The following is a 27,065-nucleotide window of genomic DNA, read 5'->3' on the forward strand; positions in this document are numbered from 1 at the left end:
ATGCTCTAACAAAACACCGGGGTCAGGAAGAGACAGGCGCAAGGTTCCCACCCACTCACCCCGAAACAAGCATCAACTGCTAGTGCTTCATTTGAATGCTCACGATTGCACCCACAATTACACCAGGGGTAAAAACCTTGCTCTTACTGTCATAAATTCAGCTCACGGGAGCAGCTCTTCTCTTCCACCGTCTTTTTCCTTTAAGCCAAAATCACGAGGATCAGTGTTCGCCAGCTATCGGTACTTCTTTCCTCCTCTCATTTCCCTTAGCATCCTCAATTAACAGTAATTAGTTAACACTATCATAAACTTCCTCCGATTGCTTTTCTCATGCACTAATAGAGTCAACTGCCTTCATCCCATCTTCACTGGCTGTTGCTTTGATTCTGAGAGTCTCGGTCCCCATTTTAAAACATCTATTGCTTAATCTTGGCTTGCAACTGCCAACTCATTTGCTACTTTCAAAGGAAATTAAGAAAACCCCTCTTCTTGACCGTTCCAATTCCTTGTGAAGCAGAGCCCTGGTACCACTTCATTTCTGCTCAACTGTGTCTAAACACACTGGCAGGATACTAGAAGTCAGTGCTTATCAAAGACTACATACCATGCTAGACTAAAAAGAACAGCAGTAAAATGTAAGTTGTATGTATATTTTCAATGTAAATTTTAGATAAAATGTAATTTATATTAATTCTTTCAAGTTTAATTAAGAGCATCATTCCTTTTCTTTCTGAATGCATAGAAGTGCTCAGTAACAGGGTAACAGCAAAAAAATTATTTCCTCCTCTCACAACATGCAGTGGGAAAACATCAGAATCACAGTTTGTTTGGGTATAAAAATTCCTAATAACCTGAGCTAGGAACAGTGGAAGCACATTTTATACAATGCTTTGAGGCTTTACATTTTAAATCATCACTATTTGCTATATATGTTCCCCCCGCCCATTGAAGCTCAATGGAAAATTCACCATTCAGGAAAAACAACCGTAAGAGATTATTTATAGTATTAGCTCATAGTGCAGAATCATTTAATCTAATTGCCCTAAGGATAAAAAGTGTACTCCCATTTTCCATAATTACAAACTGTCTCATGTTCAGCACTTTGACACACTTGAAAAGAAAAGGTTGATTAGCCTGCCATTGGAGTGAATAAAGTAACAGCTAAATTGATGGAGCATCAGCTCGGATAGACCTTCACAGGCAAGCAGCTGCTCTTTGAAAAACGCCAATCAGGAAAAAAATAAAATAAGTTTAAACACCAGGATAAAGAGGTGTGCTAAGGCAGATGGAAAGTCTTTTCTCCTATTCATATTCTCAAATTTTATTTTCCTGGTGAGCACAGAAACCTGTTTTATCAACAATACTATGTGGCTAATATAGACAGCAGAAGGGTACCTCCTGCGTACGCTTCCCTACTTTGTTATTCACATTAGCAACTGTGACGTTATTAGATGCAGAATAAAGCCCAAAGCTGTGTAAATCAGCCCATTTGATTTGTAAGAAGCAGCCATAATTTATGGAAGGAAAGGGAGAGAGGGGAAGAGAGGGCAAAGAAGACAGACAAAGCCACTCTCGATTTTCAAGAGTAAAACACTTTAAAACACAGCCTAATATTAAGCCAGAGAGATTTATTTTCTGTTCCAGTAGACTGGGAATATAATATACCCTCTGATACTCATATACACACTGCAGGTTTAGTAGAAGCGTTGATTCAGGCCAATATTCTGGGGTCTGGACAAAAAGAAGAAAATCTTCTTTCTGAAAACCTTGTCTTTCTCAGGATGAAGCAGATTTCAGTTGTGTCCAATGGACTTCACCTCAAAACCTCCCTACAGAGAGGTCCAGCCAACGCTTCTTCCCCAAATACCGTGCCTGCACAACCTCTCAGCTCAACCACAGCCCAGTCTGTCCCTGATCCTTTTCTCTCTCTCACGATGGCACACACTTCCCCTCCAAGTGAGCAGGAGGCTTTATCAGTTCTGATCACTTCCTTTTTACTGACTGATGGTCCAGAAAAATGTAATTTTTTGAAAACCAACAGTGGTCTTTCCCCAGCACTGTACACAAAAGCCAAAAACACAGCCTACGCTTTTCTGCCTGTTTCAACATCATCTAAAGCATCTCTTTAGAGCTGCACATTAGTACGATGGAAAACAAGAAACGCCTTTTACTAGGAGCCTATGACCCAGCTGTTGCATTATTTTCCTTTAACTGGTGGAAAACAGGATCTCTGAAGCTGAGGATGACCGTGCCACTTTCTAACCCACACTACAAAATAAATTCTCCCTCTAAATTTTAGCAAACACTATCAACCCCAGTAAGCATGTCCACATCACATTCAACAGCTCAGCCCTGTAAGCTGGCAGTGAAATATGCCCAGCAGACTGTCAGGAGAGTGACCGAGGCATGGGTCCAAGGTTGGGTCCTCCAAAGTAATGTAACATGATGGTAGAGCAGAGCAGCGGGCAGAGCTTTGGTGCTGCAGATAACCAAGCCGACAGGTCTGTCTCCTGTCCCGGTAACATGTTAACCATGGAAAGCCCACTAAGGCGTACCAAATTGAACTAACGTGAACCAGTGCCAGCTGTACACACCATAAACACCTGCAGCTGCAGACAAACCACAGGTATAACCCGTGACTTGGTTTGCCTAAAGACGGGAATTAAAATAGCGAGCTTTTATTTGGAGCAGGTTCCTGTCGTCAGCTGAAGTGAACGCATACATAAACCAAGGCTGGAGGGGGATCTCCATGTCATGAGCTTTTCAGAAGAGCAGCTTGGCTTGGATTCCCCCTTGCCTAGTCCCATTCCTTGAAATAACATCAGCCAGCTGGATGCCAGCCTCACCCATACTAATACTCAGCCCATGGGTCTAGCATGAACGAGTAACTCCCATTTCCAAGGCAGAGCATTAACCAGATGAGTCTGTAACGCAAACAATCTCTCACCCCACGTACTGCGCTGCGTTCCCCAAGGCAGCCGCCCAGCTCCTGCACGATCACACAGGAGGACACAGCTTGGCCTCTTACAGACCTACAGCAAGTCAGTTTGCTGTAACGTGCACTGCAAGGATTTTACATTTCTTGGGAGAAAAGGCATTTCTGTTCACAAAAAATAGTAATTTTACTAGGCCATGATATCCTTGAAGGGAAGTACAGGAAGTGTTTTCTATTGTTTTATTAAAAACAATAATTTAATTACATGTAGTTTATTTCCTAAGATAAATCAGCACTTGCATGTTTGATTTAACAACTGCCTAAAACAGCCAACTCCTTACACTCAATGGGTTTACTGCAAAAGTATACGCTGAACCTTTTTAGTAGCCGTATTTTCTGTAAGAAGCTCCAGACTTTTCCTTGAACTGCCAGCCTGGCTGCACTAAAAAAGCATGTGGTCACCTGTGAGGGAAGCAGTTTCATGGCACACCAGAAATGCCAGTGGCAAGAGACTCACATTTCTCCGTGGACCTTTTGAAGCTTTGCAGCCCCTGAGGTTGGGTTTGTAAAACTTAGGATTTATTCCATTAACAAGCGCGTTCCTCAGTTCAAATGGAGTATCAAGGGGTCAGACAGCTGAATGGGACAGTAAGGAAAGAGAGGTGCAAACCGATTTTCCATGCTTGGCTTCTGTCAGAGTTTAACTAGAGGACACAACATTTTTTCAAATCCCCGTTTACTATTTCAACTACATACTAGCAGATTTAAATTGCATCTCTGAACTCTTGCATGTATTTGGAAATGAAGGGCTGGTGGGACAGGGAGGAAAAGGGGGAGCAAGGGAAAACAGCCATTCCCTTTCTGTGCTGAAATATCCAGACTCTCAATATTTTACAGAAAATTGAATTAGTTTCTGTACCTAATACAGCATGTGTCTGAAAATTAGGGAAGTTTACACACATATTTAGTTCATGTGAGCTTCAACCAAATTTTACATAAAATAAATCTTTTTCTGCAGAACAAGACATGCTTTGAGTGTGCTGCTGCACCGTGTGAATAGCACACTAAAAGTAAACTCCAATAAAACTGTAATTCATCTTGACTTAGGTGGCTAAGCATAATACATATTCCATCAAAATAAAACACTGAGAAACAATTATTCCTCATTTTTAAAATACCAATTGTGGCTAAACACAGGTCCTTCCAATTATCCATAGCTGTTTCAGAAAAAACAGGCCCAGAGTACAGTTAAGTGAAAGACTTAGAAGACAAGACTCTATAATCCTACTAGAGGAGCAATGATCATTATAGCTTGGCTTTTCCTGTACAGATGGGAATACGCTGTTCGTTGCTTTTTTTCCTTTTCTTTTTTAATTTATTTTTTAAATAGGATGCATCTTTGGGCCTTATAGTTTGAGCTTGTCCAAATCAGCAGCAGAGCACAGATGCTCCGTGTAAAAATGCCAGCGACTTCTTGATCTAGCAAATGAAACCACAATAGGGCTGTACTGGTTGCAGGGTTTTCCTGAGGCAGAGAGGGGAATACTGCTCTTATGATTTCACAGGGAAAAATGTTTAGCAAACAGGCAGCGTTCCATGTTGCTGCCTCAAAAAAATGTACTCCTGCTTGACAAAAAGAAAACCCTGCTTTTATTTGCAGCCCTACGCAGCATCACCCTGAAGTCAGAAGATAGAAATAAGTAATCTCCTCCTGATGCAGCGAGAGCAGACATACAGCAAGTCAAGTTTTGGCTTCCACAATAAGCGTGCATTGCTACCACATGCTCATGCAGGGACTTCTCTTGCTGCAAAAGTAGCAATACTCTCAGACAAGCTTGCTCCACTCTGCTAACTGGAGAATGAAAAATAAATTTATTCCTTTATTCTAAAGTAATTAAACATGTTCCAGTACTCAGGGGAAGATGAACAGTGAAGTGAGGTGCCCAGTTTCACATACTCACTTCATAGAAAGGGACATGCTCATCTTGCAGGACAACAGCATGCTGTAGCACAACTAAACTCCAGTATGCTGGACGTACCTAAGAGCTACAGCATCTCACATAAAAAGGTGCATCTTGGAGTGACTTCATAGCTCTGCCTGGTGAGATGGGTAAAGAAATGTCAGCCATGTGTAGTGCAATAGACTGCAATGGAAGGCAACAGTTTGCCATCAGAAAAAATGCCGAGCGTTCCACCAAATTCATATTACAATACTGGAGAAATAGGAGTATTATCACATCCTCATAGCTATTTGTAAGCTAAAATAAGTTGCTAATCATCAGATTTGAAATCTAGGCTCTGTAACACAAAAGCTAGCATGCAGCTGCCTGCAAGTTTATCAGAGACAACAGTGACAAAATTGCAAATAAAAGTAATTCAGTTATCTGGAAAACATCTGATGGGCAACGTCAACACTATGTAATTACATAGGTATGTTACTACTTTACTGGAGGAGTTACTGAATTTTTTCATTTTGCAAGTAACTCTTAAGTCCTCTTAACAAACCAAGTGGTTTGTTAAGAAGTTAAGAAGCCTTACACAACTTATTTTTTGCCTCCCAGCTCTCTTTTCCAAATAAAGTACCTCTCATGAACCCCTGGACAAAGTAGGCACTAAAGCTTATCTCAGCTTCCAAGAGCTTGTTAGCTCAGGTACAACATCAAGCTAACAGTCTGCAAAATTTGCTGAAGTTTGTGCATGACATTTGTGGATATATATCCAAAATGTTCTTTCCATGAATGGTCAAAGCAAGAAATGAAAAGCCTTCTTCCGACTGCTCAAACACTAGGCTTCAGTTCAACCCACGTGGACTCCTTCCAGGGACGATGCATTTCATCTATGTCCTTGGTTGGTCTGCTGATACTCAAGGAGGATGTCAATTGCACACATCTTTTTTTTGTCCTGTGGATACATCCTCACTAAGAATCATCTTGGAGTAATTATGATCAGTTGCAGTTTGAACTCCACAAGGTTTAGCAACTAAAAATCATTTCTGTAGTATATGAAAGGAAACTGTGTATACAAGAAAAATGCAGATTTGAACTAATTTACTGAAGTGACCACAATTAAACCGTCTTTGTAGTTCAGACCTTTGTTTGTAAACCCCAGTCCCAGCTCTCTTATCTATTCAAAACATAAGTAAAAGATTATTCAGTGTGCTAGACAGTAAATATTAAGACTGTGTATTTCCTGATTCATAACATGAAAAAGTTTATCTCTAATAACCCAAACTACATTAACCATGATGTACCCAGAGTTGAAGAAATCAGAGCATTTTGCATAAAGTTGCCAACAAAAAGAGATTGAATAGAAAACATTCTGCCTCTAAAGGTGGTACCAGAGCTGGAATTTTACTGAAGTTTCTTTAAGGCTTTAAACTGAAGTTTCTTTAAGGCTTTAGCCTTGTTTACGCTGTACCTAAAATCATGACAAAGGCTTCTAGCATAGCAGATGGGCATTTCCTGGTGTGTTATACATTGCTAAAAAAAAGAAAAAAAAAAAAGATGACCATTACACACAATGAGACACTTCCAATGAAAGGACGACAGCTGTTCTTAATTGCAATTTGAAATCCCAGTTCTTAAGAGAGTACCACGCTGCCAGTTCAGGAAGGGCACAATGAGAATTCTGGTCCGTGTACGCACAGCGCATAAAATGGGATTGCTGTCATTTCTGATAGGACCTCTACCTGCCCTCACTTTTCAGTCCGCATTTAAGAAGTGAAACATAGCAGTGCCTCCTTTTAAGTACCTTTCAGAGCACAAAAAGTCCCAAAATTCTAATGAAAGGAAAAATGAAGCTATTGGATCCTTTTTAAGAAATCAAGTTATATTTAAAGCCGCATTAAGTGTTTAAAAATGTTTTTATTTCCAAGTCCTCTCATAACATCAATAAATTTTCTACTCAGAAGAACCTCATTTTGTTAAGCAGCACAAAAAAGGCTAGTCTTATTTCTAGCATAGATGTACAAATGAAGAGCTGGAAGAACTATTTGAAATGTTGAGAAGAGACAAAGAGCAGTTATGTATTGACAAATTTGGAGAACTGCATTACAAAGCTGAAAAATTACTGCAGGTCCTTTCCTTTATTTAATTAAGTGCCCACTCCATTCACAAAATTCAGTCAGACATATTGAATGGATTCCCAAGCCTTTTGTGTGAATTGGAAGGATTCTACTTTATGTGACAATGTGAATTAATTAAAAAAAAAATCTCAGTGTTTTACATCCTAAAAATATCAATGGCATACTATGAATGCTAGCCAAAACGTTCCAGTTCCAGGAAAATGAGAGAAATGGGATCTGGCAAAAAAGTTACCGTTAGTTTAGACTACTGGAGCATTAACACACATCTCCAACTATCCAACGTATATTAAGGCTTTTTTTTCGTGCTTTTTTTTTTTTTTTTAATTATCTTTGCTCAGACAATCTAGCCAAACCCCAAGCTTTTTTATACTTACAAATAAACACAGACTATAACAAATACATTCACATGCAAAAAAAGAAGAGAGATCGTCACAGATAACTAAAAACATTTGACTCTCAGTCCCCAACATGACTGAAGTCAAATGTGAAAGTATGCTGTGTACAGAGGTACGAGTAAATATTTGAAAACAGTTCTGAAAACAAAGTTATTTTGTAGAGTCTCTAAGCCAGCAGTTAATCCATGAAGGATGCCCCAAGATTATTTCCCTCCGTACACCATGACGACAATTATAGAGTTACGGAAGCATCTGGAACAGATCTCAAGTTAAGCGTTTCCCTTAGAAACTCACAATGTTTTAAGGTACCAAATTCTTGCATTTTTTGCAAGCTTCTTCAAAAAGTCCACTGGACACGTGAATGGTTTTTTGTTTTTCTAATCGGCTAGGACCACACACGGCTCTCCAAATGAGAAACTGATGGATGAGCAGGCTCTACCGGAGCCAGGTGGGTCCTGCCCAGAGAGGGGGGCCTCTGGCAGCGGGACTTCAGGAGCTGTGACTGACAGTACTGCCAGCTGGGATGGCTGCGGAGACCGAAATCATTTGAGAGCCAGTGGATTTGGTGCTTTTGAATAATTTTGTCACGGCAGTAGCTGCTGTAGCTTCTGAGAGACAGAGAGATGCTGGAAGGCAAGACCAGAGGCAGAGTCCTCTGGTCCTGGGGTATTTTGGGAGACAGTTTTATCTTGATGCTTTTTATATCCCCTGTAGTCTATATACTCCTTTAAACCCAGGAGCGTTTAAATGCCACAATAGCACAAAAATCCACCTGGACTCTACACCGCCAGACTGCCTGATGTCTGGGTGAGCCTGTCTGCAGGCAGCCCCACCCCACCTGTGTTACAGCTCTGCAGCTACACACAGCATTATCCGTTTTCATGTTGGAAATCCCATGTCCCGGACAGTTACAGAAGAATGACAGCACCAGTGCCATACACAAAGAATTTAAAGGGCCTTTTCATTTCTTAATTTAGGCAGCGCTACTTGGAGGATCAGTGGAAAGGCTTATTCCAGTGAACTTTGGAATCTAGCCTAAATGTCACTCCAGACCATTTCAAAAATTAAAGCATAACATTCATCTATACACTGCTTTTCCAGGCTGTTTATACTTCTTGGGTGTTGGGTGCATTTTTTGAGCCTCCTTACAACCACACGTTCTGCTATAAATCAGTTCCTGTATTATTATGCATTATTACAAAATTTCATGCAATCTAATACTGGCAGCAAACAAGCAACTACTGTTCTTGTCAATAAGACTATATTCACCTCTGAAGCACTGGGGTGAGGTGGCTGCATTATGTGCTATGGAAACCAACTAAAACAGCCCTGCTCAAATTTCAGGAAAAAGCTAAATATTGTCGCATGCGAGAGAAACCTTGCTTTATACCCTAAGCCTTCAAGCTCACAAAGCACTTCCAAAATGCCCTTCAGAGAATTAGAATGGCCATTTCAATATGGCCACATCACAACGCCTTCCTCAAAGCTCTCTTTTCTCAGAAGGACTTCTGAGGTCTCCTACCAAGTGTAAAACTTAGGAAACTGTGCATCTCACGGGTGGTGTGCCAGCAGCCTGCAATAGAAGAGGCTCTTCTCAGGCACGAAGTCCTTCTGACTCTTGAAGCAAGTGTGATGCTTCATCCCCTGTTCATCTACACACTTGAGGGATTTACATTCACGGATACACTGTATTCAGTACTGCCTCACCATAGAGGTTAAAAGAGTAATAAGCCTGACCCTTTCCAAAATAAGACTTCACTATTCTCTGTAGGTTTTTTCCCCCCCTTCTTCTTTCAACTCATTCCTAGCATGGGTTTAACAATTAGGTACTGGCAGTCCTCCCTAATTGTTATTTATGATTTCTGTCAGCCATAGATGTTCCCTCCCTGCCCAGCGGTTAATTTTGCCAACCAACCTCTGAAGTGATCATCTTCCCTCGACTATAAATCTCTTCTGAAAGAGGCACTCTGCTGAGCCACATGAACAAGTCCAAAGACTGAGTCTCTGGAGAAGTCAGGAATTATTAGGAATAAGAACAGAAGGTCTGTAAAAAGGGGATACTGCAAGGTGAAAAAAATCACGGGGGGGGCTTTAAAAAAAAAAACCACACACACCGAAAAAAAACCCAAAACCAAAGCAAATTAAGATGAGGAAAGGACAAACTGAAAAGGAAATGTTAAAATAAACATACTGAGGCTAAGAAGGACACTAAACTATGGCACAGGTTCTCACCCCACTATCCCCTTCTTCAACAAATAAAGATAGCTACTGTGTATCTTAAAAATCTGCTACCTACGGGGGAAAGCTTAGTTTTACATATAGGCAAAAATGAACCTTCACAGCTGGGGCTTTATCATGTCCTTCAGACAAAAATATTTGCTTTAAATCAAGGAGGAAAAAGAGTTACTGTAACTTTGGTGTTTCTGAAGACATGCAATCCTGGAACACCAGCAAAAAAAGCCAGAACCAAAAATGTAACTTCCATATTCACTGCTTACACCGGTTAAAAACTTGAAAAGGAAACAGCAAATTGTCAGAGTAACTGCAGATATCCGCAGGATAATGATTTGTCCCAGTAATTATTAATATGATGATCACCGAAATGGGGAATATTAGTAAGTTCCTCATTCTTGCATTTTAATAGGCATCAGGTTGATACCTTTGTGCTTGTATCCTATATAAAGGCAAACTGGTTTTCAGGAATTGCCAGCAAAAGTTTAAATCTCTCTAAATTTGAAAGCTTTTAATGTAAAACTATTGTCTCTTTAGAAATATTTGACTTAAAACAACTAATAACAAGTAAATAAAATATACAGCAAAATTGCCTAAGTGGAATGCAATAGATGTCTGATAAAAGCCTTCTCCAGGTATTTTCCTGCTGTCCCAGTTATTCACCATAAATACTTCAGTGCATAGCGAAAAAAATGCATATTGACTCTGAACTCTTATTTGCTTGTAGCTTACTGTTAGCAGTACAGTTGCCACTTTCTACTTTGTCCCTCAACTTAAAATAATCCGTGATTCTTCTAAAGTGAGCAGGTAAGGCGTTTAGAAGATGAAGGGGAGCAAAAAGCCACATGCCACCCTACCTCCCAGAGACGGAGATCTGCTAGTAGCCAGGAGCCAATGTTAAGCTAGGAAATCCAAGAAAGCACCTACTTTGCAATCCCTTAAAGCAAATCTGTTACTGGTAGGAAATTGATACGGCATGATGGTTACAAATAAACGGTACGATAAGCTATTTATTTCTTATTGCCTTCACTTCAAAGATGCCAGCAACTGCCTTTGTCACTGGTGGAAGTCAATGTAAATTAGCAAGATAGACAGCTTGGTTCTCTCTCATGTCTAGCTTACCTACAAGGTAAGCAAAACAGCAATTACATCAACTGAAAGAGTAATTACATCAACTGAAAGAGCAGAACAGAAGTAGGACTGCACAAATCAAGGAGCAAACTGTTTTAACACTGAAATGTCATACTCTGCCCTGTCAAGTCAGAGACAAGTTTGATCCTGCCTTGCAGATAAAGACAAAACCAGCAAGATTAACAAAACACTAAGAAAAAACAATTAAAAAGCTTGGTAAACTTCCTGTAACAGCTATGCAAATAGCCACAGACTATGAAAATAAGCATTCCAGGAGACCTAGAAAAGTAACACTTTATTACATGGTGCCACAACAACAGTGGTGTATTTAGAGAGGAATGAACTATTAAAATAAAATCTCTTTGATCAAATTTTATCAGGTATAACACTATCCAAAATCACCTGACCAGGAACTTTCTCCCAGAAATTCAGTTTGGCTGCCCATTCAAAATGTGTCCGTGGCCTTACTCTATAGTTTCCACAGAACATTAAAAACAAAAACCCGCCCAAAGCCTGCAATTAAGTATTAACCAGCGTCACTGAAAGCGTCAGTCACTCTCACAGACACTCTTGAGGAAACACAGAGCAGATGACCAGGTGTTCACTCCCTCGTCTTTCAGATTAGGGTTAAGAAAACACGTGAACAGATTTTTCACTCCCATGGGTATGTGTCTCCTTCAATAACCACATATGGAAAAAAAAACCTCTAGGTATGGATTTCCTTAATTATATATTTCTGTCATTATATATATGTCATTATATGTTTCTCTCTCTTTTTCCTTCCCTTTTCATTTGCTCACCTAGCCTGCTACTGGGACAGTTGGCATTCTCAAGCACATCCTCCGTATACCAATCCATCACATCGAAACACTTGCACGTACCTCAAGCATAGACAGAAGGTCATACAAAACTCCTGGAAAACAACCAAAACATGATTTAGATTCCTCATTTCCCAGGAGCTCCCACACAAAGCCGGAGCTCTGGGAATGTTCCACGGCAGTCTGCTCCAGAGACGCTGACGCTTAAAACCTGGGATTGCCAAACCTGAAGGTTCTCTCCAAAATGACAGACCTTGGAGAACATGAGCTATCATGCCAACAGGTGACAGCACGTTTATTTCTGATGGAAGCGTTTTGGTGCCATACAGACCTCATTTCTATAGGAATCTCAAACCAAACCACTGCTAGAAATTTTTTGCAATAAATTCTTTGCATTTTTCTAGCTAGCACTAGTAACAAAATTTGATTATTTGTACAAATAAGAGATGCTGAAATAAGAAACACGCTATATATAATTTTATTTCTAGACACACTTTCTAGGTCATATGCATTAGTTTCCTTACAAACGGTCAAGAGTTTTGCTTTGCTCAGGATTACACAATAGGAACCAAAAGTCTTTTCCCAAAGCATACTTAAATGGTGCAGTGGGCACCACAACCAATTCTTCTGAAGAGGCCATGGCTCAACTGAGATTTACACATCAAAGAAAAATAAGTATGTATATCTCCACAAATCAGTGTGGGTTTTTTTTACCCCCATGTCAGAAGAAATACCACAAATTGCAATTTGTCTCACAGCATCTCTTCATTAAAGTTCCTGAGCAGCTAAAAAAAACCACCTTGAAGATTGCAAGGTCTCTGTGGAAGTGTAGCAACGTCCCCAGACATGCCTGAACCCTGCTTTTAACAGTGGCCTGCTACTCAGATCAGTCAACCCTAGAATTAGCTGCAAGCTCCAAGGCTGGGATGGATGCCGGCTCTGTCCCAAACCCAGTTCTTGGCCCATACTGACCAGTGTGGTGGGCAAGCACCCCGTTGGTGATTAGTCTAGGCTTGGCTGCAGCAGGACCATATAGTCACCCTGTAAACTCACCTCATGGGCTATTAAACGGCATTCAAGTACCAGCTCTATGTTCATAGAGTGAACAGCTGGACTGGCATGAATCCTCAGGCTACCACACAAGGCACTATATATTAATGTGGATGAAAAGTTGTTTTAGGCTTGTCAGAGATGGCATAAGGCAGCCTACATAGCCCTTATTTTAGACACCTACAATATTTTAAAGTATGTTTTAAAGATGGTGAGAAGTTTACCGATTTTAGCAGAGACAAAAGTGACTCTCTTGATTCTGCAGTTCTCATAAGCATCTACAGACAGGTGGGAAGGAAAGCAAGGTCAGCATAAGGTAAGATCATTTTATATTTCTATTTGAAAAGAAAACACTGTATCTGTAAAAGAAACCATAACAAAGATTATTTCGTAATCCTGTATTTTTAAAGACATGTTGTCTATTTAGCAGGTGTCAGAAGACAAAATTTTCATACAGAAGCAATACCAAATAAAGAAAATTTGTGGAGAGATCATATCTGTCCAAGATAAATTAGTCTTACACTTTTCATGACTTGGCATTCTATCCAAACTTGCAAGGAAAACCTATTACTATCACGCAGTCGAGATCTCCTGACATAAGTTAAAATTCAACATTTTCTCACTTCAAACTACTGCTCTTAAAGTGGATTTCTAGTGTTTGGACTCCAGAAGTTCTTGCTCCGAGATGGCATTCTGACCATACAATTATTGTCATTAGTGATGAATGATGTTTATGAAACATTCTTCTACCAAGTGAAGACTCTCACTGCTGACCATTTCTATTCTGGAAAACCATCTCTCTCAAGAGAGATGGAAAAATGTGGAGATCAATATATTACTATGTACTTGATTCACCATGTAACCAAGTACACAGAACTGACTTTCAGAATGTCAGACAATTGTAACTCCCAGATTTTATTTTTAAAATCCTCCATCATATGACAGCAAATTTTACGCAGCTGAACAAAGTCAGCAGAGCAGAAAGTTCTTTTAGCAAGCAACTGTGTTAATTTAGCAAGCAATTGTGCTTGCTAAACAAAACTGTGAAGAAAGAAAACCTGAACATAGCCAGAGTTCAGATCCAAGAGGACCAAGAACTACCAGAAGCTTATTTGATCTGATTAATTGGCTGTCTGCATTTCAGCCAATGTATCTGGAAAAGTTACAGGTGAAGTGTGAAGGCAAAAAATTAATCAGAACAAAATAACTTCCAGAACTCCTTCCACAGATAATTTGCTTTTAACGTAAAAGCTAACACTGAAGGAAGATGCATAAACTTATGGCCATGTTTAGACACTTATCCTATCGCTGATCACTCAAGTCAGTCTCCGGAATATGTGACTGCAAAGTCAGGTGGCAACCTCACAACACACTGGAAACACTTCTCTACCCCAGCATCACGGCGAGGAGAGGAACAGCTGGCTTTAATCTCACCACTACGATGTCTAACAAGATAAAACGATTACTGCAACATACAGACCTTGAAGACAAGGTACCTTATTTTCAGCCATACCACCCACATGTGATCAAAGTCTTGTCCTATTATGGACAGGGCTTAACCATGTTCCATTACTCTCAACAATTCTGACCAGGCCCAAATAATATGGGTTGTGTCAGTTCTCTATAACCACAAGGCAAGGCCTTTGACTTTTTTGCAGTATGCTCCCCTGTAGAGGAATTACAGAAGGTGAATGAAAGTCAGAATAAGAGATTATACCTACTTCCCAGCCTTCTATTCCTAAATTTAGACAAATCAAATTTTGCAATCTTATATGTCTGTACATATGCTACATATTTTAGCCTTAGAATTTGCATTATATATTTTTGGCACTCTGGCTGCCCTCTTAGAATGGGCTCATTTCCACCCAGCACAGAGGAGAGGAAACCAAGCTTTTCTTTTCCTACAGTTACCATTCAGACATATCCAATATACTTCTGCATTCATCATGAGGGTTTTTTCTTTTTTTGCATTGTGCAAAGAGAAATTAAGAGTTTCAGATATCAAAAGTAACACTGCATGACTCAAACATTTTTAACACCTAGAGGCTTTCATAAGGCAATCTGGACTTTGAAAGAAACAGATTTCCTCGAAAACAGACTACTTACTTTACAATACAGTAATAAACGCTACTGCTAACAATTAGAGGAAAGTGTTCTGAAGTGCACATACCAGGACGAAATACATGAAACAGAAAGAGTAACTCATCTGGACTTCTCTTTAAAATAAGGATGAACTAATAAAAATTCATGTCGGAAGAGTGGTGGTGAGATTTTTGTTTTGTTTGCTTTAATCAACACGGACCTTTTGATGAGAGAGACAGCTGGTACCATCTGTTTCAGGACAGAATGAAAACTAAAACTTCTTCACGGTACTTACATATGAGGACTGAGTTCATAAAAGTTTCGGTTTCTGTATTCTTCCACTTTCTCTGGAGTATAAATGGGTAGAGATCTGTAGGGGTTTATTGATATCACCACACTGCCAATGTATGTCTGTTGAAGGAAAACAAAAAAAATTATTGTGGATTTTTCTTTTTAACACACTTTTGCTGCTTATATATTATTCTCCCATTTCATACTTACGCAAAAACAAACAAACAAAAAGCCTAATGTACATACACTCTGAAACAGCTTTTAGATCTCTCTCAACAATCACTGTTGGGTACCAAGTAGCAATTTCTACATAACTGAAAGCCTCTTCATACAATATTTCTGTGACTAATACAGTTGGGGGAGGGAAAGGGAAAAGGACACAGATGTTCACAAAGAACTGACTCCACCTGCATGGCAAATGTCACACGAGTTTTGCTGCAGCCCTTGGGCACTCAACTCGTACAAAACCACGTAAAGGCAAGGCCGGGGTTGGACTGCGCTCCCTCGCCCGAGGAGGAGCCTCGCGCCATCTCTTCAAAGCCTCGGGCACAGAAGAGCTTCACAGACAAGAAATCTGAAGGCTAATAGCCTCTGACAGATTTCTGTCAAAAGAGAGACTTACTGTCAGGATTCAAGTCAGTCGAAGTCCTGCTGTGGTTCCTCAGCAGACATGAAGCATAATTTTTATTTCCAGATTCTAAACATACTTGCCATTACCCTTGGAAAGCAGATGGACAACGTATTGTTTTACTCTGTTAGGTCCCATTCACTACCGAGTTGTATGAAGAGCGATACTGTACACCATGATGACCATGTTGGCACACGACACAATTAACCTGCCTTCGCCAAGCCTACTGTTGGGTGCCCGGCAGCTCTCTACACCTCCCTCCAGCTGCAAGGGTTGCATTCAAACACACCCGAGTAGCAAAAAATGCCAAAACCCCATTCTACCCTGCCTGCAGATACTGATCAAAGATTAATTAAACCCCAAGTGTTTGGTATCTCTTTCCACAACCATGAAATAAATAAATAACACCTGGTAAAACACAACTTTCCAATAACCAGGGACTCCCTGGGAGGTGTAAAGGCTGTACCCAAAAACCACAGGTTCCCGTTATTTGGATTACATTCGCTAGTAACTGCAAAAGAAAAACAGTGGTTTTTACATAGGTCTATGATTTTAAATGGCTTCTTTGCAGTGATACCTTAGCACCTCGCAAACACGATTTGGATTTCTCCCCACAATTTTTCTTACAGGGAAGTGCTGTAATACGCATTTTTAAATGGGAACAGAGGCACAAAGAGCCTGAGTTACTCACCGACAAAGAGCAGAGCACTACCTCCAGAGCTGCAGTCACAAATTAAAAACATTAATTGCTGCAACTCTTCCCTATCTTTCATGTCTAAAGCAATTCTCTGCTAAATGCTTATCAAATTTGGTCCTAAGCAGAAAGCTAGGAGAGCAGGATTTCCCATTTTCCACAGTATGCATATTCACAGGCAAGCTGTGACCTCACATGGCATTTTCTGTCCCATTTAAAACAGAGTTGAACGAACTAGACTGCAGTGATAAAACAAGTAGCGTGAGGCTTCCAGAGACTCTTGTAGCTCATCCTTGTAGTGTTTACTACCCACAGGATGAAACAGAAGCAGCCACTGCTGACAATTCATCGTACAACTGCTGCTACGATGAAACACAATACTTCACTAATTGGTCTCAAGACTCACCATTTCTAAACAAGGCATACTTTCTCCTCTCCTTTGGAACTGGCCAAAAACCTTCTGCAAAATATTTCCCCCCATGTATCTGAGCCCAGAACAGACCAAATATCCTAGAAACAGGCTGGTTTCACACCAAGAGCCCATGCAGAGTGCTGCAAGGGGAGCAAGCCTGAAGGTGCCTCACATCTTGGCAGCCAGGCTGCAACTCAAAAGAGGGACAACTCCAATCTGCCTCACACCGCAACCTGGGAGGGAAGCACCCCCAAAGGCATTCAGATACAGACTGTTGAGAAAATCCCAAAATAATTAAGATTTTTGCTTCTTTCGAATACACGCCACAGTGTGTGCTTATATGTATTTTCTTCAAATAAAAAAAAAAAAAATTGTTCTAGTTTTGTGGTCATCCTCCCCCTAAGGAGGAAAGTGTCTTCCATCTATGTCTGACCTCTCTGGCTGAACAAGAAGAAAATGCAAAAATTGCCTTTCTACTGTGTTTACTTTGCTCTCTCAACACATGCGGCTTTGGCAATTTGCAAGCCTACAGATTCTTGGTGAGAGTAACAGATAACCAAGAGTAAGAAGCTTTCTAGTCTTCACAAGTGCATGGATACCCCACATCAGGACTCTTTCCTGATAAAACATTAATATATTAACTTGTTTCCTCCTAAATCTTAAGAATTTGTGAATTCAGCCTGTTGTGAAATCAGTGCTGCAAAGTACCAGCAGAAGAGAGATGAAGGCCAGATCTTGAAGATTATATTTTGAAATAGGAATTCTTTGGAACTCGAAGACTTGCCCTTTTCAGCTATTCTGCTACCATAATAGCATACAATTTAATCGCTAAGTTCCTTGAAGTACCCCGAGATGCCAAGGTAAAGAAAGATGAGTGAAAGTGAAAACCTTGATTTATATTTTGAATACAGGCATTCAAATGAGATTTATTTAGAACCATCTCTTCATAGCTAAGTATTGCTTAGACGATGTATTTTGGGAATTCAAGTCAGCTGTTTATTGTCAGACATGAACAAATACAGACCATTTCCTAAAATACCAATATTTCAAAAGGTCAAATGACTATATAGAAACAAAGACATACTCATGTCCATTTTAAACACCAAGCCAAAGCATACCAAGAAACCATTGTTTTAGCTGCAAAGCTGCTTACAAGAACTAATACATTTCCTCTTCTAAAAATGCCAATATCTCAAAGCTGATGCCTAATAGATACTTGCCGCTGGTGGTCTGTGAGATTCCACATAACGGGGATAAAAAGATCTGGAAAATAGCTTTCCCACATAACATCTGCCTTCCCACCAGAACTCTATTATAAACAAACAAAATAAATGGCTTAAATCCTTGAGCAAGCCACAAGCACAGAAACATTCCAGTGCTGAAAGTAGAATGCTCAAGAGTAGTGGGAGACCATACAGTGGCACCCCAGGGACTAAAGAGATCCTTCATTTTCCCTGTTTAAGGAAAAAAATGAAACCCTAGAGGAATGGCCTCATGATGATGAACGCACAGAATGCAGTCAGGAGTTTTGATTTCTTTCTTAGCTTTGACATAGTCTTGTTATGCAAGTTTGGACAAGATCTGCTGACTCCTCAAGTTCTGCTAACTAGAGACTCGTGATAATACCCCTTCCTCCAAATTTCTACTTTATTGCAATAACTCACAAAGGTAAATTCTACCTCCTTCATGTGTTTGTCCAAAACCCAAACCAAAAGGACTCTCACTCGTCATTTATCAGTGCATCTGTCTTGTAGCATTGCAACACTGTAATGCACTAACATTTCATCTGCAGAAAAGAGCATTCAAATTTCCGTCGGGTCAAATGACAACACATTCTGCATTCTCTACCAAACCAACACAGACAACTCATTCCTGTTCAGTAAAGGGTTTAAGACCCTGAGTAGGAAGAAAATTCTAAATCACAACTCGACTGGAAAAGCCAAGAATATTTGTTACATCACTTCTAAGTACTGTTGGAGATGCAACATCCAAGACACTTTGATGGCTCATTTTCTCCCCCTAGGATGAAAGCAAACATAACCACTTGGAGCAAGATGTTACTACTACTTCAAGCTTGTATCTGCCTTGCAAGGCCTTCTGTGACTTTCTAACCCAAGCAGCTTAAGAAGAGGCCTGAAATAGCAAGACGATACGAGGCTCCCACTGCTCGGGAGAAACCTGCAGGCAGCAGCCTCTTCCCAGCCAAGGGCTGGGGAAAGCTACTGCTAGAAACTGGCAAACTGCCTGAAACGCCTGTGGACCTTTTCAGCTGAGAGGTTGCAAAAACCTCATAGTGAGCCCAGTGAAAGGTCCCCAAACACCTCTGCAGCCGGGACGCACAAGCACTGCGGTGAAATCTGATACTCGGGGAAGAGGCAAGTACAGGCCAACTCAAGAAGGGGAGCCTTTAGAAGACCATTAGTAGAGCTTACGGGAGAATACTGCACACCCTGGGATACAGTATATTAATAAAGCTATTTTTCCTCCTGGCAAAGTTAGTCTTGCAATAAGAGAAAGAAGAGAGAAGACTGCAGCTGCAGAAGCCAAGGAGTGTTATCGACAGCAGTTGAGGCTGCACCGTTGGAGCTGCAGAGCTGGGGCTATCGTAACAGCCTGCTCCGTATCTTTAAAAGCTTTTCTGGATCGGTGGCATCCTCTGCAAAGCAACCTTCTGCAGAACTTAAAATCATTAAGCAGCTACACAGATTCGCTGCAAACCTTCTGCAAGTGTACTCTACATCACTTTTGGCAGCTCTGCTTCTCACCGATGGTAGCCTGTAACAGTCCAGAAAAATTGCTGCTGCACACAAGTCACTCCTGTTGTGAAATGTCCAATTGCTAATGTACCCTGCAAGTGTGCTAAATTCCCAGGGCCCAGTGAGGTTGCCCTATTTACTTTTTTTTTTTAAATGCTGGAGCATAAAAATAGAAAATAAATAAATTCTAGTAAAAAAAGGTTGCTTGTGTGGATACTGATTCTTCCATTTATGCAGACCAATTTTAACACTCCAGATTTGCATAATGCACATTTCTTTAGTATTGATTATGAGCGAGTGTACTGGGTTCATATCACTTTGAACAGTTTCAAATCACACCACTAAAACAATTCATTGAAATGAGAGACCCTGAAGTAAGATCAAAGAGAAGCGTGACTAGATTCTATTGGAACAAATCCAGAACCAAGGCTTGGGCAGCACCGCTTTCTTGGCAGGGGGGAGGGCTGTATTTTTGTTCTGTGGGTTTTTTTAATGCGACATATGCAAAATTATATTTCTAATATAACACTCATTTTCATTTGTATTTGCCTGAACTACTGCGGTTCTGCATCTTGCCAGCTCATAAGCACGGGTGCCGCTGCACGCTCAGAATAGCCGAGGCCAAGGAGATGGCAGACACAGAGGAAGCCTGTACTTACATGTTCTCAGTTTTCTGAACTGTCTCAAACTCGAACAGAACTTGGTAAATTTAACACTGCAATGCTACTCCATAATGAAGTTTCTCATTTTAATAAACATTAGCAACTAGATCAGTACCTTATTAAAAAATCATCTCTTATTTGAACAATCATGCTGTGTGCTCAAATTTGTTTTTCATTGTGGTTGGCCACAATAAAATAGCTAAATGCACCCTGCTTCTGGTCCACTGTGTTTTTTCAGGTCGGAAACACTTGCAAAGTTGCAAGACACTATGTTTGAAAAGAATAAGGAAAAAAGTAACATCAAGTCTAAAAACAAAACCACCTTAGACCATTATTACTATTTCTGGGGCTTTGATTCACTGAGTAACTGTGTATCGCAATGTAGGTGTTTGTATGGTTTGGTGGAGAGGGATGGGCGGGGTACTTGAAAAACACATAAACAAACAAACTAGGATTTCATCCTGTAATACTCCATGGTTTGCCTGCACTGTTTTATGACAGCACATACAAAATAAACTCTACCTGTGATCCAAGCCGTGCAGCTGCACTTTGCGTTGAGCCAATGCCTTGTGCTTCAGTGAGCTTGGAGCATGAGCAGAGCCTCCAGGTACCATTTGCAAGCAACTATGCAGGCACAACCCCAGGATCCCAAAAAGCAATGATCAAGTGGAAAGAACAGGAACTAACAAAGTTTGATTTCCTCAAACAGGAGCTTCTGTGTGGATTTTCCCATATCCAGTAAGGGTTGGACTCGTGCAGCACCACACAGCACTAATCCTTAGTCAGCAAAAGAAACTTCTATGCTTTGAGACCTCTCATTAGCATTTCCCAGCAAATATAGCATCTCTCCGAAGCTCCTCATCAGCTCTAAAGAGGCCGCAATAATCTGTGAGATCCTGCAGATAAGAAAGCCTGTTCCCACCTCCCGCACTGGAAGGGAAGCCAATGCTAAAAAGTTTACTTTTCCAAAGGCTAGTCTGCAGTAAACTGAAAATACAATCCAGACTCTCAGTTTTGCGCGCGCGCTCTCTCTCTCTCTCTCTCAGAAGAAACTGCCCCTTCTTCTTGATACTACTGAATATTTTTCACTGTAGTTTGGATGGAGTCCTTTCTAATTGTGTTTGTACAAGTGAAGAAAGATGATACTGGATTTCTGAACAACCACAGCCTATTCCCCATAATGATTAAAACTCTCTTGCTCAAGACCACCCTCCTCCTGGACGTTGCATTTTTGCCCCAGAAATATAGTGGACAAAGTCTCTATGTTGTAATAGAAGAAAAAAAAAACAATCCTGGTAAGCTATTACATGTGCTTAATGCAGTTATTAATCACGATAGGCAGCCTTGTAAAACCTGGACAGGACAGTAAAGACTCAACAGAAGAAAACTACGTAGAAGAGCACAGGATGACTTCCTGAAATTGGGAAGGAAAAAAAAAAATCAAGCAAAAGAAGAACCTGAGGCAACAGTATCCACAGTTCAAGCAAAACCATCTAATTGCTAGAGGAGACAAAATTCAGCATTAGTATGTATCACAGTCATGTACCACATATATCGATGGCTGATACAACGACTCAAGAAACAAAGCTCAAACAGGTAATACAAAGGCAGAAGAGCACATTTATATCTTCCCAAAGCAAACAATCACGACACAGACCACCTATGTCAAAAAGGATAACACCACGGCTAAAATATTCTTCAATATGGGCTTGATCCTGCAAGTCACTGTGCAAACAGCAGCAGCCTGAACAAGCTACGGGTAACCCACACTGATCAGGACCAAGCCCTTAATCGTACTGGAACCTGTTTTAGATCCAAGCCCCGAAGTAAGAGCAGAGCGTTTGCCAGCGAAAAGACACCCACACGGCAAGTTGAAGCGAGTACTTAAAGGGAATGCATGTGCACAGATTATCAGGTTTCTCTTCTGAATTTCTTGAGGGCACAGAAATCTCTCCGCTGCTCAGTGAATATTGCTGCTAACCTCACAATCATTACGGCAGACTCTAATGTTATTATTAACGAAGCAGATTAATCATCTCAGCCATCCGCCTCTTTGACTACATTGGGATGTTTTTATACAAACAAACAGAATTCCTACACAGGATGCAATTACAGATGAAACCTGTAAAGTAAGCAATGAGGAAGTCAACCCAAAGCAGACACGAGAAATTTCAAGGAAAGCATTTAAATACCCCAGAACATCAGTGCTTGCTCACTTTTGAAAAGATAAAGACTTGTTTTTGTAAGCAAACAGTAGCTGGAGATTGGATAACGTCTGTGCCAAGAAACCATTCGTGAAAACATTAGCGAGAGCACCTATTCCAAAATGTTTTGTTATTTCTGTATGAATAAAAAGGGGGTGTGGGGTGTGCGGGGGAAGTCTCCTGCGATGCTGCAGCCAAGGCTAACCTATGTTCTTCAGGGTGAAAACCATGTTTTTACAGTACTTGGACGCTTTTGCTTCTATTTCTGTTATTTGCCAATCTTCCATTAATCTTCCTCTTGTGTTCTTATTTCATATAACGTGCACTGAAACCACTAGTAAATGCCCAAAACGTCATCATCACCTTAGTGAAGAACTGCACAGCATTTTGGGGCAGAGCCAATACTGTAACAGTCCCTGGGGCCCTACGGGAGGCATTTCCTACACCGCCTCCTCTCTTTTTTCAAAGTGTCACATCAGAGGCAAAAAAGAAAGAAAAAAAAAACCCCTACACACACAATAATATGCATATAATTTTCTGTGATCCTTATTAATGTTTTCATACTCCTTTATGCAGTGTGATCCTTATTAATGTTTTCTTACTCCTTTATGCAGATTCTGCATACGGCCCTACAAACAAGTGCCTCAAACGCTATGCTCAGCATCGTGGGAGCTGTACAAAAGGGAAAGGAAACAAAGCACTGCCTTGAGATAAGGAACTCTCCTCCTACGAAGCACTTCAAGGTAAAAAGCAACCAACCTGCTAGCTGCGAAAATCTTTACTTCTGATGCCAGGCAAGTTATAAAGTTTGTTTTACCAGAGCGGGCTGATGCCAAGGGCCAGAGGACCAACAGGATTTCTAGCTAGAAAACAAGCAAAGCAAGATTTACAGGAAGGCAGAATACTTCTTCTTAGACAAGCTATCACGGGAAAAGATGTGCTTGGGCACACAAACCCTTCTTCACATCTGAAGGAGAAGCAGCAGGCTTCAAGGTCCTAGCCTGTCGCAGCTGCAACAATATTATTACTACAACTCAGTAGCTTCCCTCAAAGAGGGAAACTGTTGAGGCACTGCTGGGAAAATCACTCAAACCGATGCAAGCATCCCCCGAGGGAGGAAGAGAAGGAGATCTGAGGAAACTCGGGTCCCCTGGGCTCCCATCACAGACGGATGGATTGCTGCTCTTCTCCGGCTCTCAAATCATCCTGCCTTTAAGAAGCAACTCAGTCACCCCACCTTCCACTCCTCAAACTCCCAAAGGAAGACCGGCAGTCCAGGCTGGACTCGCTGGACAAACACAAGTAAATACAGGAGAGCAGGGCCAGGTCTGACACGGGGATAGACTCTTCTGCGCGTCACTGCAGGAGCAGCAAAGGCACAGACCTACTGCCAACAGGCATGCACACAGCTAGGACATACCTGAAACCAGAGGGGACAACAACCCTCTTCAAAACCCAACAAAAGACTCCACCTGGCCTCAAAAACAACATACTGAAGACCAACATGATCATGCTGACACCAGAAGTTAATGAAATTGAGAGTAAAATTGCACTTCAACAATCACTCGACCATATTACAATGAAGATTCTCCCAGCAAGCTGCATTTATGTATCCCAATACCACAAAACTCCGTTCTTCACAACAGAGTTATATGGAGGGATGGTCACACAAGGCCAACGCAGACCAAGACTATTGGTCTCATTCACATAATTCTGTCCTCCACTCTCTTCTTCCAAATGTAGCATCTGGAATACCGGGTATGAGTGCAGCAGGAACAAAGCCATTATGCTAGACAGCAATTCAGTAAACTCCTAAATAGTGTAAGGTAGCTGAAAAAGGAGTGAATCAATAATACAGACAGACATAGTGGAGTAAAGTCAAGTCAGAAACAAAAAGGCTACCCCTAAAATATCAAAACAATAGAGATCAACAGGAAGCAGCTCAGTCTGTGAAACAAGCACACCACAATAGCCATACCACCAGAAGGCAGCCACAAGGATGCTACCTCAAACAGCTAGCACTGAGTTATTATACTGGAATGCCAAATATTTAATATCATAGTGATAAAACAACATGTGTTCAGTACCATAAAACTGTTCCTGCCCAAAGCAGCCCACAAACTCCACGCACAGAAAACACAAACTAAATGCTGACATCAGAGAAAGATTCTGTTTTGTTGTAAGAACAAAAAGCAAACAAACATTTTGTTGTAAGGAACAAAATGTTGACCTCTGCAAATTTGGGAAGACTTCAAGAAACAACATAACTGTGGGGAAAAATGTGCAGGGCAGCAGAATAAAGCGGTATCTGGCCTCTAAAGGCCTACGCAGCACTGCTGCCCTCCAGACTCCTCGCACGTCCCTCGCCACTTCCACACGCCTCACAAAGCAACAAGCCCAGTACAGAAATAAGTTTCAGACCAATACATATACTACCATATATCCCAAATCTCTACCATTCGTGAGTCACTATAAATACACATATAGACAGATGCCCCCCTCCCATTTGTCAGCACCCCAAAATACAAAGGAAAAACAATTGCTGAGCTGGATTGGCTGAGCATATTTCAGCCAACTTAAGAAAAAAAAAAGTCAAAATAAAAAGTTCAGGCAGGGAGTTCAACAGAATGAGTCAAAATTCATCAGTGACATACAAACTGAATTTTATGAATGTATTTGAAGTTTTCCATGCGGTCTCTAGGTCACACATTTTAACCGCATAAACTGCTCCCTGGAACCTTCAAATAATCAACATTGTGGTTTTTTTCTACTTGCTAACTGCATTGCCCATGAGCCACATTTTACTCTGTAAAGTTGAAGAAAAATTCTCACAGGCTTTTGTTACTGATATTTACTGAAAAGAACTTCTGCAAAAAAGCGACGCAAATTTTATCAATGAAAAGTTTAAGAGTTACTAAAAGAATATAATAAACAATTACAGCTTTTTAATGAGATTTTTGTTGGTCAGACATACCCCAGACATTTCCAGACATGACTAAACTCCAAGATTCCCATTTCCAATTAACACATGTGTGTTATCCAATGAGCCCTTCCCCCCAAAGCCACTCAGCATGCGATTACTGCAGAATCTGATGGTCTTTAGTAGAATATTTGGCCAAACTCCAGCTCCACCAGCCTTCATGCTTATTTTTATAGGCACAGCCTCCAGCTTTGCGCTCTGGTATGCAACCTAACACCCAAGTTCATTAAACTTTCCATCAAACACACATAAAATTGAACAACAGGTAATCAAGCCGTAGTCTGTTCTCTAACTGTTAGGAGTATTCTTATTGCCCTGTTTGCACCATGGCATGAAACTTAGCTAATTTTCTTGAAGGGCTTACAGTGACCATGCCCAGGATGGTACAAGAGGACCATCAGGGGATCCAGATCTGAATGCTCTTGCAAGGGGAGCTCTTATGGACAAGATCTGGAATTTCAAAGGGGTAAATGGAGCGGGCACTAGGATCTCCAACATCAAACATTCAGTGTCAAACATAACTACTGTGAAAGAGACTAGAAAAGACAAAAATTGTATTCTCTTCCAGTGGAATGAGCCCATTTATCTTGTCATCTTTGGCTATGGGGAGAGATTTGGCACTATTCACTGATGGCTCGATCTGACGCTCACGTTTACCTATCAAGACTGGCTAACACAATTATGCAACGTCTGGCCAACTTTACAGCATTTTCAAAGCTATCCGTGTTAAAGGTCTCATTCCTCACAACAAACCCTTTTGAAGGTTGTAACTGCAACCCTGTTTTAAAACTAACATATGTAGCACAGACACAGCCATCAGCGCACAGAAAACTGCTTAGAAACTGATGTTGAATAAGCCCTGGTTTACTGCTGCAGAAACATTTCAATCCGTTCATATGGCTTCAGTTTGACTTAGTTTTTTAAACTTGGACACAACTTTTGGTAATGCCTACAATGAAGCACTGACGTGAGGGGTGAACTTAATCCCACAACCGAGCCATGAAAGGACAAATCCATTCCTATTGCCCTCTGAAAGGATCCCAAGAGGTCAACTTGCATAGCTTGCTAGAGCTGAAGAAATCTGCAGTCTTTGTTAAGCACCAACAGTAGCTCTTTAATAGTCCAATTTGGTTTCCCCAGGATAGCATGCAAACGACAGATTTTACACGGTAAAACAAACATTACTTCCAGATGTAACCAAGGCTTCATTGTGCTCATCTGAGTCTAAAAACAGAAATGCAAAGCATAGTTTTCATGAGTGAGATTTGGGGAGAAGAGAGTGGGTGGCAATAAGGAGAAGGGAGAGAAGAGTTTGCACTTGAAAATTAACGTGTGGTTGTTACTGTAAGCACCATTCCAACTGTTACTGTTTTAAAAGTTTTCTAAAATACGCAACAGTGGCATGAAATTTGCAGGGCAGCAGAACTCAACTGATACAAAAGGCGATATTATTCCTTTAGTGATTTGGTAAATAAAACCATGTAGCATCACAAACTAAGTAACTTTCATACTTGGTAGCAGCATGTGGCACAGACATAAACATCTATTCTTTCCACCACTGATGTAGTGCAACATTTTGCCTTCATAGTGTGGATTCACAAACAGTACTTGTGAGACCTTAAAAAAAAAAAAAAAAATCAATCACATGATCAAACAAACCTGGAGATAAAAAGGGTAAATGATAGTGCAACAACTACAAGGAATGATTCGG

At 40.7% G+C, this 27,065-nt stretch overlaps 1 protein-coding gene across 1 annotated transcript in view; it reads right to left on the reverse strand.

Moving 5' to 3' along the window:
* LOC104075257 (unconventional myosin-Ib-like) overlaps positions 1 to 27,065 on the reverse strand; it is a gene marked incomplete at its 3' end in the record, with an annotated part of 53,104 nt that overhangs the window by 7,571 nt on the left and 18,468 nt on the right. The window contains exon 3 of the mRNA XM_009575702.1: positions 15,023 to 15,138. Within this exon, the coding sequence (XP_009573997.1) occupies positions 15,023 to 15,138 (116 nt within the window). The remainder of the gene's footprint in view (positions 1 to 15,022; positions 15,139 to 27,065) is intronic.

The sequence above is a fragment of the Fulmarus glacialis genome, unplaced genomic scaffold (genome assembly GCF_000690835.1).
Source record: "Fulmarus glacialis isolate BGI_N327 unplaced genomic scaffold, ASM69083v1 scaffold29020, whole genome shotgun sequence".
Taxonomy (NCBI): Eukaryota; Metazoa; Chordata; class Aves; order Procellariiformes; family Procellariidae; genus Fulmarus; species Fulmarus glacialis.